The following is a 20,927-nucleotide window of genomic DNA, read 5'->3' as shown; positions in this document are numbered from 1 at the left end:
TTAGTTGGAGGAGACTTATAATGAGGAAAATAATTGCTGGGTGAACCTAAATCACCTCATTTGAGCAGTCTCTGACATCCATAAAATCCTCAAATCCAAATAATTGGGATGTTGGCTTATAATGAGGAAAATAACATCTCTTGTTGCTATGGTGACCTAAGATCATTTCTTTTCAGCAGTGGTGGACCAGCCTGGACATTTGTTCAAAACATACTCAAACTCTTTATAGAGGGTTAACGTGGGTGCTGCAAGATTAGAATTGTGGGTGATGTAATGCTTGTAGAAAACGTCACTAAGAAAAATGACCAGACAATGTTTATTTAGAGACATGATTGGTTCCGTTAGCAAATATAGTGATTCAAGTTGCAAGCATCTCTTAGCTTGAGTGCATTTTTTTTTTTAGAAAATAGCAGCAGATTCATTCTCACAAATATGTATAGTTTGTTGTTATTTTGGGGAAAAAGACGGTGGCTTTTTAGGTTTGGCGTCATCAGCCGTTTATACTGTACATGTTCTTTCAAGGAATCCATAACTGTCCTGTAGAGGGTAGAAAATGTATTTGAATTAACCGAATGTGTTGATGGAAGAGGAGGTGTAATTTTAGACCGAGCTATAAGTGTCACACACCTTATGCTGCGAAGGCCTCGCTCCCTCTGCTCCTAATTTGGGAATTGAACACATAGTGGTAACTATAAGCACAACAGGTGTTAGCTTAGATTAGCATCATAAGTCCCGAGACACATTTGAAGGCATTTGATGTGTGGAGAAAATGAAACAACCCAGCCTTAATCTTAAAATAAATCAAATGTATATGTCCACTGAGCATGTTGCCAATGCTGAGTCATGGAAATGCAAGCCAGCCATAACCGATACAATTTATAGTTTCTGCCGTTAGTCTTTCCAAATGGATTGTTTCTTACCTGTGCGAATGAAGAAGACTGCCTATTTCTTCCCCGCCTCTCCAACAACGGGCTCTGTTTGTAACAAACACCTTGTTAGTTGGCATAAGAACCTCACCCTAAAGGAATGTCTTATGCTATACGTACGTCGAACTTCAAGCTTGCAGCTGACCATGACCTCGCCGTGGTTGTTCTTAGCTCGGCAGGTGTAAACGCCTCCGTCGAAGCTCACCGGCTTGCGGATCTCGAGGGAACAGATGCCCTGCACGCAAATCTGACGGAATTTGGGGTCGTCGCCGATGACCATTTGGTTCTTCAGCCACTCGATCTTGGGCTGCAGGGGAGGAAAAAAGGTGTATGTGGGGTTTTGACGCACTTCTGACAAAATAAAATAATTGAACACTGAATCCTACTACCAGTGTTTGATGTGAATTTGGAGGTGGTTTATATTTGAGTTATGGATGGGTGCGCCACCCGTTCTGGAGTTTTGACATGGTGACAGCCCCCTGGGAATTTCACACATGTGCCTGGCTTAGCCCAACCTCTTCTAACCCTGTCCTCATCACGGCTACAAATGATGTCAATGCCACTCAGAACTCAGCTAATAACGGCAGGGGGAAAAAACGGAATGGGGCGGAGAAGCGTACCTTGGGGTATCCCCTGACGGAGCACAGCAGCTTGGTGCTGTAGCCCACCGTTGTGGCTCGGTTGGCCAGAGAGGTGGTGAACTTGGGTGCCTCCGAGAAGTCATGCTGCTGGTACTCTGGGGCCTTGTACTCAATTCCTTCAGGGAAAGAATAACGCTCAATTGGTGCCTTAGATGGTTTGAATTTCAATTACAGTGGTACCTTGACTTGTGTGTTGGATATTTTTGCCCTTAAGGGGTATGAACTAGTGAGGCATGCGAGTCATAGTCCCGTCTACTATGTTCTCATTTTGTACTTGTGTCTTTGACTGAAGTCTGGCAACTCGGAAATGCAGGTACCACTGAAGTTTCCAAATAATCGTCTCACCCGTCTTGACGATCTTGGCCTCATCCTTAGTGACTCCTGCCTCCTCACTGATTCCGCACTTGTTTTCAGAGAACACGCGGAACTTGTAGGTGTTGCCCATGACGAGGTCCGAGATGGTGGCATTGAGTCGGTGGTAGTGCTCCATCACAGTGAACCAGTCCTGTCGACACACCAACAATTCTCGTCAGGTTCCAGGTTCTGGGGATCTACTCTAATCGACCGATCGGGTTTCCGGCGTGCTTTTTTACTCCGGTCTTCTTGTCGGCCTTCTGGACAGTGTAGCCTGTGATTTCTGTGTTGCCATTGTCTTTGGGTGGCGTCCACTCCAGAGCCACGTTGAAGCCCCATGTGTCTACAATCTTTACGCTGGCTGGAGGCCCAGGAAGCTCTATCAAGCGAAAAGACATTTGGATTATATTCCAGAATTCCATTTATTTGAGAGATTTGTATAAAAAAAAGCTTAAGAAAAATGAAATTGTTCATTCTATTTCCACATGGTGTTCATTTACTTAACTACAGGGATTATGCAGATATTTGAAGGTGGGTGGCAGCTATTATTTTGAATGGAGGCCTTTGTTCGGTGAAGATAAAAATAGACAAAATACATCATACTAAATATACTGAGAAGGCCCGCCTACCGACAATCTGCAGGGTGAGTGTGGCCTTGTCCTCAAAGTCTTCCACTTTGACGGACATCTCATAGACGCCGGAGTCGTCCCTCTCGGCCACTCGGATAAAGATAATGCTGTCTCTCTCCGTGCTCCGGATGTTCACCCTTCCTTTCTCTAGTGGCTGCCCATTTTTGGTCCAGCTCACCACAGGCTTGGGTTTGCCCTAGAGGACACCGTCATGCTTTAGTCAGGCGACATGTAAGGCCGCTTCCTTTTCGCCAAAGAGCTTACTATGAAGGGGATGGTCAGATTGATCTTGTCTCCAACATTAGCCACGTATCTCTGCCTGAGGAAGCGAGGCAGGCGCACCTTGGGACGATCTAGAAACGAAACAAGGGCAATAATATTTAAAGACTGGGCTCAAAAATAATAGATCCAGATTAATATGACTAAAGTGACAGAAAGGCAGATGACATTAATTAGTATTATGCCAACAGACAACATTTTTGGCCTACTTTGAGATCTCAAGTAGAGTAAGTACAAGATGCTGGGATTTCATGGCAGAAGCCACCTGCTGTGTTCAGCATTTGGCCGGACTGTAAATACCATTGGTGGCAGAGTTACAGCTTACTGGAAGCTACATCAAATATCCATAAAAAAAAAGCGAATGGTCGCTCATTTGTGGATTTGTGTGAGAATAAGTGGTATTGCTGGTCGTCGAGTTGCCTTATCGCGTTACTTATGGCGGATTAGCCGCGCTGAAAAATCAACGCCTAACACCTTTGACGCCTTCCAAAATAAACAGCATGGCGTGAAATTTGAGTGTAATCAGAGAACTGTCAACCCCCAAGACAGGAATTCACTCTCCACCATACCACAGACCCCAGTCGACCCCATTCATCTCCCCCGAACTGGATGCCTGGAAGCGCGTTAATGACCACCGACATCTCGGCTATTTTTCCGCGGCTTTGCGGCCATTTTGAAGGAAATGATTCATAAAATTCTTTCTATTCTTGGCACGCGCAACGAAACGTGTAGGGCCTGCACTGTCACACAAGTCATTTTCACAGAAAATGTAGGTTCCCAGGAATTAGCATGATAAATGATTGGATCCTTATTTGAGATGCGAGAGCAAAAATCATCCTTTGTAAAGTGAAAGTCAAGGCGAAAATATTACTGGTCCAAACACGGCATTCTGATCAATATTGGATTTGCGTAAAATAAAATTAATTATTTTTCTACTCCTTAAGTTGATGGTATTTATAATGTCATGTCTTACCGGCAACGTCCTTCACCACAACAGCCTCCGGTAGGGTGACGGGCGGACTTCGTCCTCCGGCGTTCACGGCCACCACGCGGATCTTGAGCCGGTCTCCGGTAGTCTGGTTCTTGATGATGTAGCGGCAGGACTTCTGAAGGTCATCGTTTGAGGCCTTCCAGTCCTCAGCTGAAAGGGCAAGGTTCACGATCAGAGGAATCAAATCATGCATTTTAGTCGATATTCAATATTAATGTGTGATCTTTTGGGAATTTTGAACACAGCAGATGTCTGTAAACTTGTGAGCCGAGCACTACGGTAAAGAAAAGAAAATTTAAAAAAAGCCGCCCCTGTGAACTTCAACTGGTGACTTAAAGGGTCAGGTGGGCAGGCGGTGTATAAATATCACCGAGTGACCTCTGGCATGGCAGCTTTGCAGCTTTGGGACTCACTTCCATCCTGGCACACCTCAACGGTGTACCCGTCTAGGCCGGACGGGCCGATAACCTCCGGCTGGCTCCAGATGATGGTCACCGAAGTGTCGTTCTTGTCCTCCACGAACAGATCAAGGGGGGCGCTCGTGGGCTCTATAGACGCCGGTAAAAAAAAAAAAAGTCATATTTTGGGCAGTTTTCTATGAAATTGACTTTTTGTTTGGCAGCAGGATGTTACCTTTGGGTGGAGGTGGCGGCGGACTGGGTGCTTTAGGCTCTTCGGGCTCGGGCGCCTCAGCAGCTTCAGCTGTACAGGCACAGGCAAGATTGTTAGCAGCAGAACAACAGCAAAAAATGAAAAACACTTGCCAATCACACTTTTTTTTTTGCAAGCCAATTTGTCACCAAATTTGGTAATTTCTTCAAACAAATAAAAATGGCTGTCTTCATGACTTACTGGCACATGCAGTATTTTAGAATAGAATAGAATAGATCTTTATTTGTCATTGTCACATTTTAAGCTAAATTTAAAGATAATTAATCAAATCTCAAGAACTAATATCTTTGTGGATAAATATTCAACATATTTGAAAGATCTAATTTCAGTTAGAGTTTAATTTGTGCAGTGTGGCCGCTATTAATAAATGCTAGTATGTGGGGAAAAAAATGACTGCGTCATTGGCGGGCAGGTGTGGGTAACAGAAGACGCAGCATCTGTCGAGGTGTTATGCTGACGGGGAGTTTACTTTTAATAAATGCTCAAGTGACAAGTTTGTCGCTCTACAATAAAACAAATAATAAAAGTGAACAACAGTTCACTAGTAAAAATGTGATCAATTAACAGAGATTTGGCTCATTGACAGCAAAAATATTTTTTTGTGCTCATTAGCATATTTACACGAATAAAAGCACTTATTTAATTTATTTGAAATAAAGTGCCTTTTTGAGGGGGAGGGCATATGCTCGGCTAGTTTGTAAATGTAACACGGTGTTAATGATTTTTACTAGCTGTCCGTGACCCACTTTTGGGTCTGCCAGGTGTAATGGCAAAAACAGAAGTATTTTCTTTACTGGATCCCAAAAATGCAGAACAAGCAGCATCTTCACAGGTGTGAAATAATTCCAATAAAGCCTTTAAGTTCATTAAACAGCATAGAAGACAAGCTTTTACCGTCTGCCGGTGCGGCTTCAGCCCCTTCGGCCGGGGGGGGCAGCAGTGGCCTCGCCCTCCACAGCAGGCGTGGCGTCCTCAGCAGGTGCAACCGCCTCTGCATCAGCGGGCGCCCCCTCTGCCGGAGCGGCAGACTCGGCCGGGGGGGCTTCCACGACCGGGGAGGGCTCCGGGGCTGGCTCGGGATCCGGGGCAGGGGCCGCCTCTGGCTCAGGTGCGGGCGCCGGCGCCTTTTCCACCTTCTTGACTAGTTTCTTCTTAATCGGGGCAGGCTTGGCCGGCATAATGACAGCTATATGGTAGTTAATTCCCAAGTGGCACACACACACACACACATACACACACAGAAAATAACCCTTCACTTGTGTCCAACGCCGAGGTCTGCACTGGAGAGGAGCATTATATAGACCTCCAGAGAGACAGGCACAGCCCCTTTTCAATGGGCGGAATCGACACCTCAGATCAACTCGGCACAACTCTCCGTTTTTAGCTACAAATATAGACCAAGTGTTAAATCAATTCATTTAGTCAATAAAACCACACTGTAAATGATCCAAATTCAACCTTTTCCACATGATTTAAAAGAAAGCAAGTTTTTTCCATACTTGAACCCATTTCTTGTGGAATATTTGATGCGGCTCAGACTGACTCCATCTCTCGCGGCCCCGATTCACTGCCAACCCAGTTACCGTAATTTTTTTCATAGTTTGGGTGGGGGGGCGACTTATACTCAGGAGCGACTTATATACATATATATGTTTTTTTTCACTTTTTTGGGCATTTTATGGCTGGTGCGACTTATACTCCGGTGCGACTTATAGTCCGAAAATTACGGTAATCATTGACGTCTATAACCGTCAATGGCACTGAATGAGTTAAATTGCGTTTAAGATTCCTGCGCTGGGATTAATAGCTATAGTTTGAACTGAAGTGAATGAAGAGAGAAGAAGCAAGTGATGAAATATAACATGTATTTTATTGATTTGAACAAACAGTGGTTGGTTGTACGGTTGGGTGGTGGGTGTGCGGTGTGGAGCCAACCAAGCGCTTTTCATGAAACGTATCGGCGTTTTGAATCAAAACCCTTTTCTCTGCCAAGCATCCAGAACGCTGCCGTATTTACAATCTTTACAATGACGTTTCGTATAAAATAGAGAACTTAACCTTTATAAAGGATTCTTAGAAAAGAAGAAGAAATATCAAATATCGGAGTCATAGAAAGAAAACAAATGACCTTCCTTTTTGTCACAAAGCAAGTTTACATGCATTTACAACACAGGATAATCCTTAACATTTCAAGAAATCTCATAACATTTTTTTTTTTTTTTGCTCCGATATTTACTGTTCAGTCAAGGACGACTTTCTCCAAAAATACGACTATACAGCAACCTGTAGGCCTCCATCTGTTTTTTTGGGCTTAGACCCATTCGAAGTGCTTTTGTCAACCATTTTAGAATTGAAGGTTCAATTTGAAACGGAGATCTTAACCATTATTTCAGACTAGATCGATTTACCCTGTTTCCAACACAACACCCCTGACGTAACCATCAATTTAAGGCTCGGCGGGTTATCCCTTCACTCCCAAATTAAGTTGCTGTATAGTCCCCATACAAAACCAGTCACGGCTACTACACATAGACAAGCACAACAACCAGTCCGTCAGATGAAATGCTCGATGAAATGCATTTGACTGGGGGCATCTTTTTTTTTTTAAGGGTAAAGGCCAACATATTTACAAAAAAAATGTAAAGCCCATATTTTGAGTGAAATTCCTCTTTGTATTTTAACTTTACATCTAATTTATGGAATGGTGGCTGGACATTCATTGATGGGATTTCAGTACACAATAAATTCATTCAACATCACATCCTTAAAGCGGGGTACACACATTATTTAAGCCCACTATGTGTGTATCGTGCTTTATGTAATACAGTCATTTACCATTGTAGAGACAATCTATATTATACGCACCAAAAAATAAATAGACAAAGCACCTCAAAATGATTCTGACCTTGGGGCCATCTGCAAATACCGCAACATGGACATGGTCATACACATGGTACAATGTCTTACGTGTCTCTGAAAAGGTTACTCTAAAAATCTACGTATTTAACGTTAACAATCTGGTCAACCTACCCTGAATCGTTGCGTGATATTCGACAGCAAACAACGTTAAAAAGCACCAAACGTACCTAAATGTCGATAATACGCAACGTTTATTTCTTTTTTTCAAGATTCTCCTGGTGAAGTGCATGACGTGATTAGACGATGAAATGGCTATAGGTAGCTTTAGAGTCATTCTCATCAGCTGCTTGTCTTCTTCATGGCTAATTAATTTGTTTCCTTTATGACTGCTGTCTCTACAATCGTCCGTACCTATAGACATAATTTGGGACAATGGTTTCGGGTTACACACATACAGTAAGTCATCATTAGGGCCACACAGAAACACAGCTATATCTATGTAAGTGGCTTCAAAGTGTAGTAAAAGAATCACTTTGCATAATGTTACAGTGGAGTAAACTTTTTTAGATGCAGTACAGTAATTGTTGAGTACAGTTTAGTTGTTTTGAATTTTTAAGACTAATACAGTTGATTTGAACCTTTTAGAAATAGTTCCAGTCATCTTTCTATTGTTCACAATATTTAATTCTGTGTGGCGCTAACATTCCTTGTGTTGAGTTTTTAGGAAGTGGAATCAAACGGTGTCATCATTTTCCTCCTGCTGGTGGAATTATTGTGAACGTAATACCTGGTAGGTTATACTGTACATGGCAGCAGAGGTGACGTTGTAGGAGTTTTGAAGTTAAGCAGCTCAAATACAAAAGTGCTAGAAGAGTTGCAGAGAGAGAGAGAAGGGGAAAAAAAGAGAGTATGACAGCAACATTTTCTACCTTATAAATATGAACGTGCGAGTTCAAACTAAGGATGAGTAGCAGAAAATGAAAGTCAATCGAAAGCTAAGGGAGCTAAGCTGACGTAAGCACCAATGAAGTTTTTTCTTCTTTAAGGCATCTTTGTTTTTTGTTTTTCACCTGCACAGGTTGGGAAGTCAAGGGATTGCATAATGCGTTACATTTGGCTTCGAGAGACAGAAGCAGCAGATATGAACTTCCACTGTGCTGTCATACTCTTTTTTTTTTTTTTTTTTTAACCTCTGCATTGAATTTCAGAACAGCTTCAGTGGACAAGCACAATGTATTCCCGCACTGTGCTGCGATGCGAGGGTGTGCTGGTTTTGGCATCACCTGAAGTGGTTTGGGTCGATTAGCACCAATCTACTAAGAAGAGGACTGAGGGCAAAGAGGTGGACAAGGGACCTGAAGTGAATCATGTCAATACATACGTATATACAGGGGGTCGTTGATTTGAATGGTCCCAACACACAATGATAGACTACAGTTGCATTTTGAATAACATAATCATTTGGGTTAATTAGCCATGGTAGGAATGGAAATCTGTTGTAAACTATGGACCCCCTGTATACGTATATTTATTACAACTCCATCTACTGCTACAAATACTATCGTATGATTTTTACTTTTACATTGTAGGAATGATGCTTCAAAATGATCTTATTTTCCCAAATGCACAGTACACTTTCATCACAGCAGACGAGTAACTATGAGTGTTTTGTGAACTTGTTCACAGTCTTGGCAGGCTGGGGTCGTCTTTGTCCGGTGATTCGATGTAATTGGCAGCCTCTTGAAGTTTCAAAAGCATTGCCATCTGATATCACAAAAGACACGGTCGCATCTATTTCAAATAAAATCACTCATCTTTGCTGAATGTCATGAGGTGAGCTCACTTACCAACGGATCAGATTCTGTTGAGCTGGGTGTGGTCTCCTTGCGGGACTTTTCCTCGTCAGCCTGACCGGGGCTACTAGAGCCGATGCTCGGGGGTGGAAGGTGGAACAGCTTGGCCTGATCCTGCTGGGCAGAAGGCCAGGGCAGTGTGCCCCTCACCCACTCCACGGGGTCCTCCCACACTGCTTTCTGACCGTGGAGCTAGAGAGTGGCAGCATATCAGGGTAATTGAAAAGGAAGCCTCCACCACCACCACCACCACCATGCTTTTGGTGGCCATTGTGCTTGCAACACTGCCTGAAATAAGACTTACAGGAATACATATAATATTATGAAGGTCTCTCACCTTGATGCCATCCTTGGCTCCCTCTTGCAAATAGGGAATAATAGAATGGTTCCAAAGATCAATGAACCATGACCGGAACTCGTCCACCGTGACCGGACAGGACAGGAAAAAGCACGGGCCTGAGGAGACGACAGAACATATTTAAGCCAAACTCTTGGTTTCCCCCCAGTATTATACATGTAATCCTACCAATGAGAAAGTCTGACGTGCTGTGTTTCTCCAGGAAGGTATGCAGATGATACCACAGTTTGGGAACCCAATCCAGCACACGGACCAGGTCCTCGTTGGTCAGGTTTCGCTCGTCCTCGGACTCCATCAGCTTCCTGTGCAAGTAGCGTACCAGGAAGCCATTGGCGGGCTCCACATTGTTGGAGAAGGTCACCATCCTGAGATAAAGTTAAAAGTCAGACTCAAATAGCTGATGTTAGGAAATTGTGTCAGACAGCATGGATATCTTGAGCACAGTATGTAATACCGGATGTTGGAATGACACCACTGACCTGAAACTGAGATGTAGGCTGTGGTTTGCCGTCATCTTCACTGGCTGATTGCTTGTTCCAATGATGTACGGACTGAGGAAAGAAGCCAAGTCACACGTCAGAAAGGTGTTCTCATTTATTTGGTACAATCATTCCTTCAGTTGAGAGCAATTCCTGTTTAGACCGGGCGCAAACTCGGGCCAAGAGGACAAGTTCCCCCGAAATTTGGTCATAGCAAATTAGGTGGAGTATTACCAACTATATCATATTACCATTTGTGATATTTGCACGTCAGCGCTCCGTTGACTAATTCGCTGACAGAAGCCGGATCGTGAATATCGTCCACGATGATGACCAAAGGATTTTCTGAAGAGCTGGTTTCTCTGTCTATTTGATTGGCCAAGTTCAAAAGATAAAGCTGCAGATCCTGGGTGGAGACAAGAAAATAAAGATGTTCAAATGCTAATTAAAAAAAAAAGAAAAAAACAGGCTGTGTGACTGGCTTTCTTCTCACCTTGCAGGACTGACGATGCATATTGAAGGTCACCACGATGCCATCGGAGACTTCGCGGGCACTTCGGTCCACCAGGTACTCGGCCAGCCGCGAGGCCAGGTACGTCTTGCCCGTTCCGCTCGGTCCGGACAGGATGAGTCTGCGGTGTTTGAGCAATAGGCTGATGTAGTGTTGCATCATGGGTTTAGGTATCAGAGTCTCAAATACGAGGCTGTCCACACACTTCTCCTTTAAACCTGGGAACAGAAATTTTATAGATTTGAATAAAGATAAAGACACAGGATGCTTTGATTTTACACTTGATAACAATCTTCACCCAAAATATAAAAAATATATATATATTGCGTGTATAATGATATATAAATATATATTGGGAGTGCAAGAAAAGTTGATAAAAGTGAAATGCAATGCACAGATAAGATGAAAGGCAGGCCCAAATGTAGTAGATGTGTAATAAATATTTTAAGCCAATAACATTTCATCAAAAGATTTGCCTGTATCAAAACAAGCTTGCATAAGCAACTTGAGCTGACCTCGCAAATTCTGGTTCATGTTTGTTTAAAAACGTACACATCCTGCAGATGTGGATAAAAAGCACCATTTTTTAAAACTATGATCCCAAACTCAAGTGGCCGATTGTACCTGTACCTTTGAGAGCCAAAGTGATACTGGTGGGACCTCGGGACATGCAACGAGAGGGCTGCGTCTCTGGCGCCTCTCCTCCCAGTACCCTTTTGATGTGACCCATGCTATAGCTGTAAATGGAGTCCGTTGAAAGGCCAAGACTGGAGGTGGGGTCCACTTTAGCAACATAAACCTGGAATGAGGGACACAACAATGAAGGACTGCCAAGCGGAATCGGGGACCAATCGGGGATTACATTCATTTCGTATTCATTCAACCTGATGGATCTTAACGACGAATAGGTTTCATATTTAAAAAGACTCGAGGACATAACCCTGAGTTGTCTTGTATAAGTATCGACATAAACTATCGACATAAAGAGCGGAGAGGAGCCCCTGTCGTGTAAAATTCCTCGCAGATCAGTCACGCAATTGGAAAATCCTCAAATGTCAACGGCACGATTTCAGCGGGACCCTTTGCCATTATCGCGTCTGTATTTCCATCACCGCTTGCGCTCCTAAGAACTCTTCACAAGTTACGGCTTGCTAAAATTAAATGCGACAGCTGATTTACAAACGTCAGCATGTCTGTTACACATTCTGCGCCAGGGTTAGGTCGTACGTAAAGAACAGCTGTCTCACCTTGAAAGCCTGACTGACGGCAGAGTCCAGCATGGGCCAGTCCATCCTGCCGTTCACCCTGACGGTACCGAGGAAGAAGTTCTGTTGTTTCACCTCCTGCAAGGCAGATGATGCATGTATCATGGTGTCTGATGTTCGTCAATCAAGAGCACACTTACATCTTTGAAGACGTGCAAATCTGCAACGCAAGCCACCACCCTGACACGGTGGTCATCTCGCTGCGACGATAGGCTGGTGTAATCCATGGAATCTGACGGAACCAAACAACGACTCAATGACTGACTCAGGGTCATTGATAACATCTCCGGGTTTCAAATGTACCTGTGCTGGTTCTTCGGGCATCACGCACCGCAACAGAATGTCGTGGTGATAAGTTGGCAAGAGAAGTGAGACCTGAGGACTGGGAGACGGAGGTGGAGGGTCCAGGAGATGGGGAGGAGGACAGGCTACTTGTTTTCAGTTGGTCGTTCTCCACCTTGAGATTGATCACTGTCTTCTGTTGACACATGAATGACGTTAGCAGTAAGATCTTATGTAAAGGAGCGGGATTCCAATATGTGGTAGTAACCAAGGGATGAAGCGAAAAACATGTGCACCTCCATGTTGGTCATGGTCTCCTGCAGCTGTTCCAGCTGATGGGCAGAGGATAAAGCCTCCAGTCGGATATCGGTAAGTTTCCGCTCCTTCTCCCACAGTTCCGAGCGAAGGTCAGACACAACCTTGTCATCTGCCGCCTCGCTTCCCTCACACAGCCTGCGTATGTTTGGATTACACTTACTCCACTTTGTCTTCTGATTCTCAGGTATGTTTAGGAGACGGCGCATTACCCAGATGATGAAACGGAGGTTGAGGCTGTCATGGACGATGGCGGAGGATCAGGCCCATCACGGTTGACTTTAGGTGAAGGTGGTACAGACGATTCCGGGGTGGCAATTTCCTCAATGTCGTCATAGGGCCCTGTTGGCTTAGCACCCTTCTTGAAAGCCTTGTTGAACGAGCTGCGTAACTGTCAAGAGAAGAAGGGATAGACATTCCTTTACATCCGCCAAATACACAGTACCGGGGTTCTCGGCTTGCAATCGTCTCGACGTACATTTTAGGGTTACAAATGTTGCAGAATGTGTCAGATGTGGTTTTACCTGTCTGTAAACTACAGGTAACAATCTCGAGAAAGTGGTTCATTGAGACAACATGCTCTTAGGAGCACAATCAGATGGGGGGAGGCAATAGGAAAGGTTTACAAAGCATCGGAACTTACCTCATACACCTGAAAATAAAAACGTGTGGCGGCATGTGGGAGAAGACAAGAGTGTTACTTAACAGCAGGATCATGAACACATGCGGGGAAAATTCTGTAGGTTCTCTCATGCAGTAAAAGTTGCCAAGGTATATTTGACTTCGATGCGTGTGTCCTCACCCAGCTCTTCTTCTTCTTCTTCTTGGCCTCCATCTCCTTGAGACTGCCCATGCTCGAGTGGCTGGTGTTGCTGGCGAGGCTGGAGAGGCTTTCTGATGAGTTCTGACGATTTATCTGCAGTTCTGTAGAAAAAAAAACCACAACACACATTAAGTGTTGGACAACTCTAGAAGTTTTGGTTCATATGCAGATATTATAAATTGTTTACCTTTTGACACGATTTCGGAATTATTGAGAGCATCATGAATGATATCCTGAGCCTCTGTGTTTTTAGTCTTCAGAATCTCAATGGTGTCCTTCAGGTCGTTCAGCTCAGAATCCTGAACGGCGGTAAAACCCTGAATACATGGTGACACTACCGGTGTCCTTCCTTCTTTTTCCCCAAATTGCTACTTATCATTCACATGATATCATATGACCAACCTTCTGTTCAGAAGAAGCTGACAAGGTCTGCAGGCGAGCTGTCATCAGTGCCAGGCTCTGTTCAAAAGCTGCGACCAGATTAGCCTGTTCGACATGGATGGAGAGTTCAATTCAGATCCCCACATGCAAGTCCACAAGCTCAAAACAAATCACTTCCGACATCAAGAGGGAGGAAAAATGCGTATTGAACAGCAGTGGATGGCGTGACAGAATTAGAAAATCACAAGCTGGGCCAAATGTACTGACACATTCAACAGGTTGAAAAGTTTAGAAAAGATCCAATTAAGTTTCCTTTTGAAGTTCATCGTGAATTTTCGGCTCATTCTGAGGTTTCAAGCAAAAACTCGATGTCTCTAACGTTTAGTGAGTAGTGTGTCATTTACATTTGAGAAGCATTTTTTTGACTCAAGCTGGAGTCCAACAAACCTGGCCCAACTGCTACACCCAACATCCGCAGCAGTGACCGGTTAGCGGGTAGGGGAGGGGGGGCAGGCAGCGAGGAGCAGGAAGTCCGTGAGCCAATTAGCGGCCAAGAGAATAAAAGAGAGGACATTGGTGGTTAGGCGTGGGAATAACCCACTCAGTGACACATATACAAGCAGGTGTAATGATCAACGGCCATGTTAGTTGAAAAAGTGTAAAGCATCAAAAGACGAAGTGGCTCTGTGTTAAAGTGACGTTAGCTGGATGTACAATGCAAGGACCAAGTGTCCAATTCTGACATAATGCCCATGTGCTGCACTTGTGGTTGTTTTTATAGTGCACTAAAAATAAAGTTGAGTTGCGTTGGAGCAGCCATGTCATTGCCGAGGCTGTTTTATATTGCGTTCATTGTTGTTATATTGAATATTATTATTGAATATTTTATTGTTAGCATATCAAGGTAATATGAGCAGATATGTGTATCAAACTGCTTGCCCTTCAAATGAATTCATATCAGAAGTGAAATTTTCTTCTCCATGCTGCATTTCCCAAGTGTGCTACTAGGCAGAGGAAAAAAATTGAATTGTGTCACCTGAACCATGCAGTGTATAACCAGCCAATGTGCCAGAGCGTGTTAAGGTGGAGGAGTTGTTGTTATGCTTTTAGAAGGAGAATGACAAAGTCAATAGTCGCACTTATACGTACGTTGGCAGACAGCTGCAGGGTCAAGTCGGCAACTTTCTCCTGCGAAGATTCCAGCTCGCGCCGTAGTTTGCGGATTTGCTGAGGACCAAAGATCACTCGTTATACCGTTATTGTCACGATTCCTATTTTTATATAGATCAAGTGAATTTAGTTGTGATTATGTCACAAACTGTAGTTAGAAGAAGAAGAAAAAAAAGTACAAACCCTAGAAAAGGGTCACAATGAAGGATAAAAACTGAAATTAAGGATACTTTCCTTTCAGGACACGCTAAAATCATGTTCATAAATTTAGTATTGCTTGTAAACTGATCGAAATGTCGTTTTTGTTTTTTCTAACAAATGATTCAGTCCATCGCTGCAGTGGTTGTGTGTACTAATTGTTTCCTTCTTCCTTGGGGTGGTGTAAGAGAAAATAATCAAGAAACACTGCACTAAATACAACACAGTACATCTGACAAATGGACACAAACCAACAGAAAATGAGCCAATTGCGTTCCTGCGGCCTTACCTCCCCTTGGATCTTGTCCTCATTCTACGGAAAGCATTGCGAAAGCATGTAAAGAAGAGCGACCACTTAAGAACAAGTTGTGCAGAAAACAAACTTGACACTATTGCTGGCTGAACTCATTGTGAACCATGAAATAATGATCATAAACAGAACAATAGTAGTCCGGGTCATTCAAAGTGCAATTTGACTTGAAAGGCCTGCACATCATTCTGCTGAAAACTTGACTTACTTACCGAGGAGGAGTAGCTGGATGAAGCATTGGAAGCTAAGGAGAGCACAGAGCCGTGTACTGCAAAAGGAAAAAGATACGATTGTATTTATCCCTTAACTGCGCAAAGGTCCGATAATTGGACGTCGCTGAAAAAAGACCCCTTTGATTCTATTTTGAGCATTTTTTTTTTTTTCAAGGCTCACCATCATCTGCCGGTTCGCGGAAAGAGCCGGAGCGCATCATGCTTTTGGGTCGGTCTGCCAGCGACATGGTGCTGCCCAACGGGGAGGAGCTGTAGAGCTCGTGCTCACCGGGAGGCCCGATGCTATTGGAGCGGGATATCCTCGGGGTGCCCGAACAAGAAATTGGTGCAACTATCATCAAAGAAAAGGAGACGCATACAGTCAGCAGAATCAGGGCACGCAAAATTACTTTTTGCCATTGTCTCCCAATTGCCAATTTTTAAATTTGTCCCGTGTTGAAGGAATGGCTCACTCACCCACGTTGGTGAGAGGAGCTTTGGTGGCGGACAAGAGGTGGATCGTGCGGGTGGGTGACGGCAGCTGAGGTGGGCTGTCGCGCTCGTTGTGCGAGTGGCGGCGCCCCGGTTTCATGCCGTCGTTCTCCGACAAGCTTGAGCTGCAGCGTCTAGGGAGAAAGCTTGTTTCAGTTTCAAATAACAACATGCAGCAAGGAATGTTGAGTGATGAAAGAGGGTCCTTGGTTTCCAAGTTCTGAACGTTTATTTACGAGGATCGCAACGCTGTCCTCTCCATCCCAACCACGTTATGCCAATCAAAAGTATGAAATCATCCAATTGCACTTGGTTTGAAAATTAATTTTCATTCCAAAATGTAACTTTGGTCATCTAACTTTGACAGCAATGTATAGTGACAGAAACAGCTACTAAATGCTCTTCCACTAGATGGCACAATGAAGCCGTGTTCCCACCTGTTGCTCATTCTAAAACAACATCATAGCTTTGCGGTCAACTAAACAGGCCCAAATTTTACACCAAATATTGGTTGAATATATTGCGAGATTCATCTTAAAATATAAAGGAGCTGCCTTGGATTTATAACGATTAACACACTGCTCTAATTGAAGCCAAGACTAGTAAAAGTCAGAATCGCAATAAACCCCCCCCCCGGGACCGTCGGATACCGAGGACCATCTGTATATGAACGTACTCTAAGCCTTTCTTTGGCAAGGTGTTCCTATCGCTCTGCAACCTGTGGAGAGGAAGCAGACAAATGGAGTCATTAAAACAAACAAAAAACACTTGCGTCTGTTGAAACGATGCCGACTAACCCTTCGGAAAGGTTGAGAGATGTCCTGCTCCCCGCGCCCCACGTCCCAACTCCCCTCTTGTTATCCTGCGACTCTTTGCTGCTAAACCGGGATCGAGAGGGCACGCTCATTTGCAGGGGCAGCGATTCCAGGCTGCGGTGCATAGTTGACAGTTTGGGATATAGCAGGGGCGATCCCCCCAGGCTGTCGCTCGTATACGAGCCGGGAGAGTCGATGTGCAGCACGGGCGCCGGGCTAGGCGTCAGACGGGTTGCTGAGTGGGAGGAAGCCAGGTCCTGGAGCTTGGAGTAAGGGGGGACTTTGGGAGGGAGGTCATGAATGGTCACGCAGGAGTCCAAACTGTTGGAGTTGACCTTGTCCAGATGAGCCAAGCTGGGTGGACGCCCCAAAGACTTGGCTAACATCCTACAGGAAGAAGAACAAAATAAGTCATCCATCCATTTATTACAAGTACCAATACGGCTCTAGAGCGAGTCGGCGGCACCTTGGCGTGGTGGGCGATGAAAGTTCAGGATATTTGCTACTGCCGGTCCGTCTCAGGCCGTGCAGTTTCACCAAAGATTCTCGCGAGCACTCCGAGGGAACCTGGACTTCTTTCAGGGAAGCACAGTCTATGTCGATGTCGGCACACACGGCTTTAGCCCTGGCTTTCTCCTTCTCCCGGTCGGTCTGGTTCACCGGGACAACCATCGTCCGATTAGACATTTTGCAACTGGTAGGGTCTTTCACCCTGGGGCTTGCCGAGGCCACGGTGACGGGCTTCAGGGTCAGCAGGCTCGGGTCTATAGTGCCGCTGACGGGTCGAGATGCGGGGCGACCGATGACGCTGAGCGTGCTGGACTTGGCGGGTCGAGGCAGGCTTCGGTACTGGATGCTATTCCGGGCATTTGGCCCCAGGAAGCTGGGCTCGCCGCTGGCATCAAAGCTGTTCTTGCGGCCAGAAGGCGCTCCTAACCCCACGGGCTTCATCGACATGCCTGAGGACTTTGGAATTTTCCCCACGGTAGCAGAGCCAGTGGAGATGGTGGCGCCCCCTGCTGTCAGCACCGTGGCCGTACCGGTGGCTGCAGGCGTTCTCTTGTAGCCAAAGGAGGCTCCGCTCGAGGGTTTGACTAAACCAGACGGGGGCTTTCGGGTCTCCATGTGATGATCCCGGCCGGCGTCAGAACGCGAACGTTGGAGACCTGCCGTCTTGATGGAAATCTTGGATTTGTCCTGCGGCTTGTCATTTTTTGCTGCTGCATAGAGAAAACCACAAGACAACAACAAAACGTTGCTTACATTCCCAGGAGTAAAAGGACGGACAGAAAGTTTAAAGGGCACAAAAGGATGAATTAAATGAAAGTAAAACCATTCGCCTGCATCGCATCAAACATTTGTACTGCAGCCAAGTTCAACTATAAGCAAAGACACATCTGTGTTTGCTTGGAGGAACTTTTATGTGCCTCACGTGTGAATCGCTGCCAGACTTGATTCATAAAAGGTAATATAAGTCCTTCTGATGAAAATCAATGCAAAGCCCAAATATGGGCACATAATCAAAGCGCACTTTTGTATTTTTCGGTTTGTTTTGGGGCTTAATCTGAGTAGATGTCATAAAGCTAGCTACCATTTCACCTTTCATTCAACTTTATTTCATGATAAATCACATCTCTGCAAACTCATTTTAAGACAACAAAAATGGATCCATTCTTAACAAAGTCAATCAAATCTTTTTTGGAGCAGACTCAATGGATGGAGGCTCTCACCTGCCACTCTCAGCATACTCTGCGACGTGTGGGTGATGGGGGAGGTGACCCCCACCGGAGGATTCCGACTCTTCTTAAAGCTTCCCGGCGCTCCCAAACTTTGAGGCTTCCTGGCTTCTCCTTTGACGCTCAGCTCGTCGCTGAAACTGGGCGGCTTCTTCCTCCACTTGCTCGGCGCTTCTGTTTTCAGACTGCCCGTGTCGTAGCCGCTGGTGTCCGTCTTGCGGCCCGCCTTGCCGTCTTCGCTGTACCAGGACAGTCCGCTCTCCACCAAAGAGCGCTTCTCGGCATCGGTTCGGAGCTGTTGCGAGACCAGACGAGAGGCGCGGTGAGGATAACATCGCGTGCTGCCTGCTATCTCCGACCGACTGCACTGCTCATTGTAGTAATCTTGATTTCATCTCAGCAACATTCCAGAGGGGAAGAAGCGGAGATAAGTCAACTGCCTCGAGCAGTGGAAGGGGAAAAACAATGGCACGCTTTCTCACTCTCTTTTCTCATGTTGAGTTGCACAGGTGAGACGAGGCAGATGGAAACGTCAAGCAAAATTGCCAACGTGGATAAACAATTGCTTTTTTAATATACAGTCGGTTCTATTCATCGATCAAATCAAAAAGCTGCTTTAGTTGTAGCAGCTCACCATGACGGAAGAGTTGCGTCTCGATCCCAGTGGCGTGTTTGGAAGAGAGTTGAGGGACGAGCTGGCGTTGAACTCTTCTGAGCTCAAGTTGTCCGAAACCTCGCCGTCACCGTCGCTGAGCCCGCTGCTGATGGAGCTGCTTTCATCCCAGCTGAAAGGAAGAACCAAAAATAATACATGAAGTTAATGACCACCATATGATCGCAATCAATTCTGAGGAAAAAAAACATCAGACTATACTAAACAGGTGATTGAGACTTATTTATGAGTGTGTGATCCCAGACATTTCATTTGAATCTTTATTAACTGGCGCTTCAAGGGAAGCTTTCCGGAATTTGCCGCTAAATCATGCCGGATTAAAATAACCAACACCACTGACAGCTTCACGGTCTGGTTGGGGTGTGGGGAAATCGGAGTGACAGCCCTCCCCCGAGCGTCCACAACCTCCTGCGTCGCCTCGAAACAGATGCCGGGTGGCCAAGAAATGAAAACAGAACTCCCCACGTGGGGCCGTGGATGCGTGACTCAGATGAACTGTACAAGTCCGCCAGGAGGTAAATATTAAGCGCAATAAAACACATGGAGTTCAAGCCCAGTTAGGAATTAAGTATAATTACACAGTTGGTTGTCAAGTTTCTGCTGGCCTGCTCTCAGAAATGTGCTACAAGGTAAACCATTAAAAAACACTCAGGGTTGATCCAGTTTGCTTCAAATCTGGTTACCCACTAATTACCATTTGTAGCTATGAAGCCTAAAATTAGCCAGCGATGCGTTGGAAAATGGGCTAAACTGTCCCAAACGCTCTCAGAGAATTAACCTTGACATTTTGGATCATTTTCTTTGAACATTTGATGTTTGTCAGTGACAGTGTTGATAGTGCGGCAGAAGGGAGAAGCATAACTTTAAATTCTGACTGACTACCAACAAGTGAGTCAAGACACAAATGAACAGCAGTCCAAGGGCGATATGACGCAACAAAGGACGTACGTATAAAGCCTTCTTCGGTATTGATAAGATATAACAATGCTGAAATTAAATATAAGAAATCCTTAGAATAATCGAGACAGATTTGTTTGCCTACATATACACTATATATATATATATATATATACACACACATCAACAATTCGAAATACATTGAAACAGGAAACACATCATCGGATTAAAGACTGTGTGGAATTATGTATTGCTTTTATCGGGCATGATCTCCAACTCAGAAATATTTGCAGCTACTCCTCAAATTAGCCTCGTCAAAGATTTTCCATTCCACTTCATATTTCTCAGGATCTAGGAGGGAAAGGCTCATCCAAAGTAATAAGCCTCCTCCCCGTACCACCACAAATCCCCCAGATGACGGCATGCAGGAGCTCCGGGGAGGTATGACTAGTGCGTAGCTTTGGAAAAATGTCTTTTTCTCCTCCTCCCTGATCTCATTAGCACACTCTCAGCTGTAGAAAATGACCACTGCAGGAGGTAAAGACAATACATATCAGAGCAGCAAGCGTGAGATGAATAAATAATGCTCAGTCCTGACTCACATTTTCAGAGAGGTTTGGATTTAATGCTTGGTTCGTGGTTCTACTTTGCAGACATGCCGTGTCTCACTGATGTGTCTGATAAGGTTGTTGTGTCTGCTTCTGTAATGCTTTCATCATAATCATTATATATAAAAGCAAAATATGGTTTTTGTTTGTGCTCATGAACTACAAGCGTGGTCTGACGTGACTCTTCAGTCGCACTGA

The 20,927-nt window shown here is 44.8% G+C and overlaps 2 protein-coding genes across 11 annotated transcripts in view; both read right to left on the bottom strand.

The window, feature by feature from the left end:
- Positions 1-297: 297 nt before the first annotated feature.
- On the bottom strand, positions 298-5,781 carry mybphb (myosin binding protein Hb). 3 transcript variants are annotated; one of them, XM_037251467.1, is made up of 13 exons: positions 5,418-5,781; positions 4,454-4,522; positions 4,234-4,368; positions 3,803-3,970; positions 2,815-2,903; positions 2,551-2,746; positions 2,161-2,300; positions 1,913-2,072; positions 1,547-1,683; positions 1,047-1,233; positions 921-974; positions 628-659; positions 298-537 (listed from the first exon to the last, which is right to left on the bottom strand). In XM_037251467.1, the coding sequence occupies exons 1-11, from the start codon at positions 5,668-5,670 to the stop codon at positions 943-945; spliced, it is 1,566 nt and encodes a 521-aa protein (XP_037107362.1). In that variant the 5' UTR covers positions 5,671-5,781; the 3' UTR covers positions 298-537; positions 628-659; positions 921-942. The 3 variants fall into 3 exon arrangements, with proteins under 3 accessions (XP_037107362.1, XP_037107361.1, XP_037107360.1); XM_037251466.1 differs by having other exon boundaries at positions 628-689; positions 5,387-5,579; XM_037251465.1 differs by having other exon boundaries at positions 5,387-5,579.
- A 562-nt stretch (positions 5,782-6,343) lies between these two features.
- The window catches only part of nav1b (neuron navigator 1b), a 31,095-nt gene continuing 16,511 nt past the window's right edge, over positions 6,344-20,927 (bottom strand). For 2 of the 8 annotated variants that reach the window (XM_037251464.1, XM_037251457.1), the window contains 28 exons: positions 19,186-19,336; positions 18,546-18,846; positions 17,282-18,035; positions 16,798-17,202; positions 16,677-16,718; positions 15,986-16,134; positions 15,690-15,860; positions 15,509-15,564; positions 15,276-15,299; positions 14,768-14,845; positions 14,066-14,074; positions 13,640-13,723; positions 13,425-13,536; positions 13,217-13,338; positions 13,058-13,066; positions 12,627-12,805; positions 12,396-12,552; positions 12,121-12,295; positions 11,958-12,049; positions 11,800-11,895; positions 11,183-11,351; positions 10,535-10,770; positions 10,293-10,447; positions 10,042-10,113; positions 9,731-9,927; positions 9,542-9,660; positions 9,199-9,396; positions 6,344-9,115 (listed from right to left, as the gene is read on the bottom strand). In XM_037251464.1, coding sequence (XP_037107359.1) covers positions 9,032-9,115; positions 9,199-9,396; positions 9,542-9,660; positions 9,731-9,927; positions 10,042-10,113; positions 10,293-10,447; positions 10,535-10,770; positions 11,183-11,351; positions 11,800-11,895; positions 11,958-12,049; positions 12,121-12,295; positions 12,396-12,552; positions 12,627-12,805; positions 13,058-13,066; positions 13,217-13,338; positions 13,425-13,536; positions 13,640-13,723; positions 14,066-14,074; positions 14,768-14,845; positions 15,276-15,299; positions 15,509-15,564; positions 15,690-15,860; positions 15,986-16,134; positions 16,677-16,718; positions 16,798-17,202; positions 17,282-18,035; positions 18,546-18,846; positions 19,186-19,336 — 4,396 coding nt within the window. In that variant the 3' untranslated portion in view covers positions 6,344-9,031. The remainder of the gene's footprint in view (positions 9,116-9,198; positions 9,397-9,541; positions 9,661-9,730; positions 9,928-10,041; positions 10,114-10,292; positions 10,448-10,534; positions 10,771-11,182; positions 11,352-11,799; positions 11,896-11,957; positions 12,050-12,120; positions 12,296-12,395; positions 12,553-12,626; positions 12,806-13,057; positions 13,067-13,216; positions 13,339-13,424; positions 13,537-13,639; positions 13,724-14,065; positions 14,075-14,767; positions 14,846-15,275; positions 15,300-15,508; positions 15,565-15,689; positions 15,861-15,985; positions 16,135-16,676; positions 16,719-16,797; positions 17,203-17,281; positions 18,036-18,545; positions 18,847-19,185; positions 19,337-20,927) is intronic. The other 6 variants (XM_037251459.1, XM_037251458.1, XM_037251461.1 and 3 more) reach the window with 6 other exon arrangements.

The sequence above is a fragment of the Syngnathus acus genome, chromosome 5 (assembly GCF_901709675.1).
Source record: "Syngnathus acus chromosome 5, fSynAcu1.2, whole genome shotgun sequence".
NCBI classification, from domain to species: Eukaryota; Metazoa; Chordata; class Actinopteri; order Syngnathiformes; family Syngnathidae; genus Syngnathus; species Syngnathus acus.
The sequence above is the reverse complement of the archived record's forward strand: the minus strand, read 5'-3'. Positions and strand labels throughout refer to the sequence as shown.

Bases quoted from the DNA above. Each gene is read 5' to 3' on its own strand.
- mybphb (XM_037251467.1), bottom strand. From the start codon at position 5,670: ATGCCGGCCAAGCCTGCCCCGATTAAGAAGAAACTAGTCAAGAAGGTG. The intron at 4,523-5,417 runs GCCGAAGGGGCT...GTGCCTGTACAG, and splicing joins GGCCACTGCTGCCCCCCCCG to CTGAAGCTGCTGAGGCGCCC. The intron at 2,747-2,814 runs GTAAGCTCTTTG...GGTGTCCTCTAG, and splicing joins ATCTGACCATCCCCTTCATA to GGCAAACCCAAGCCTGTGGT.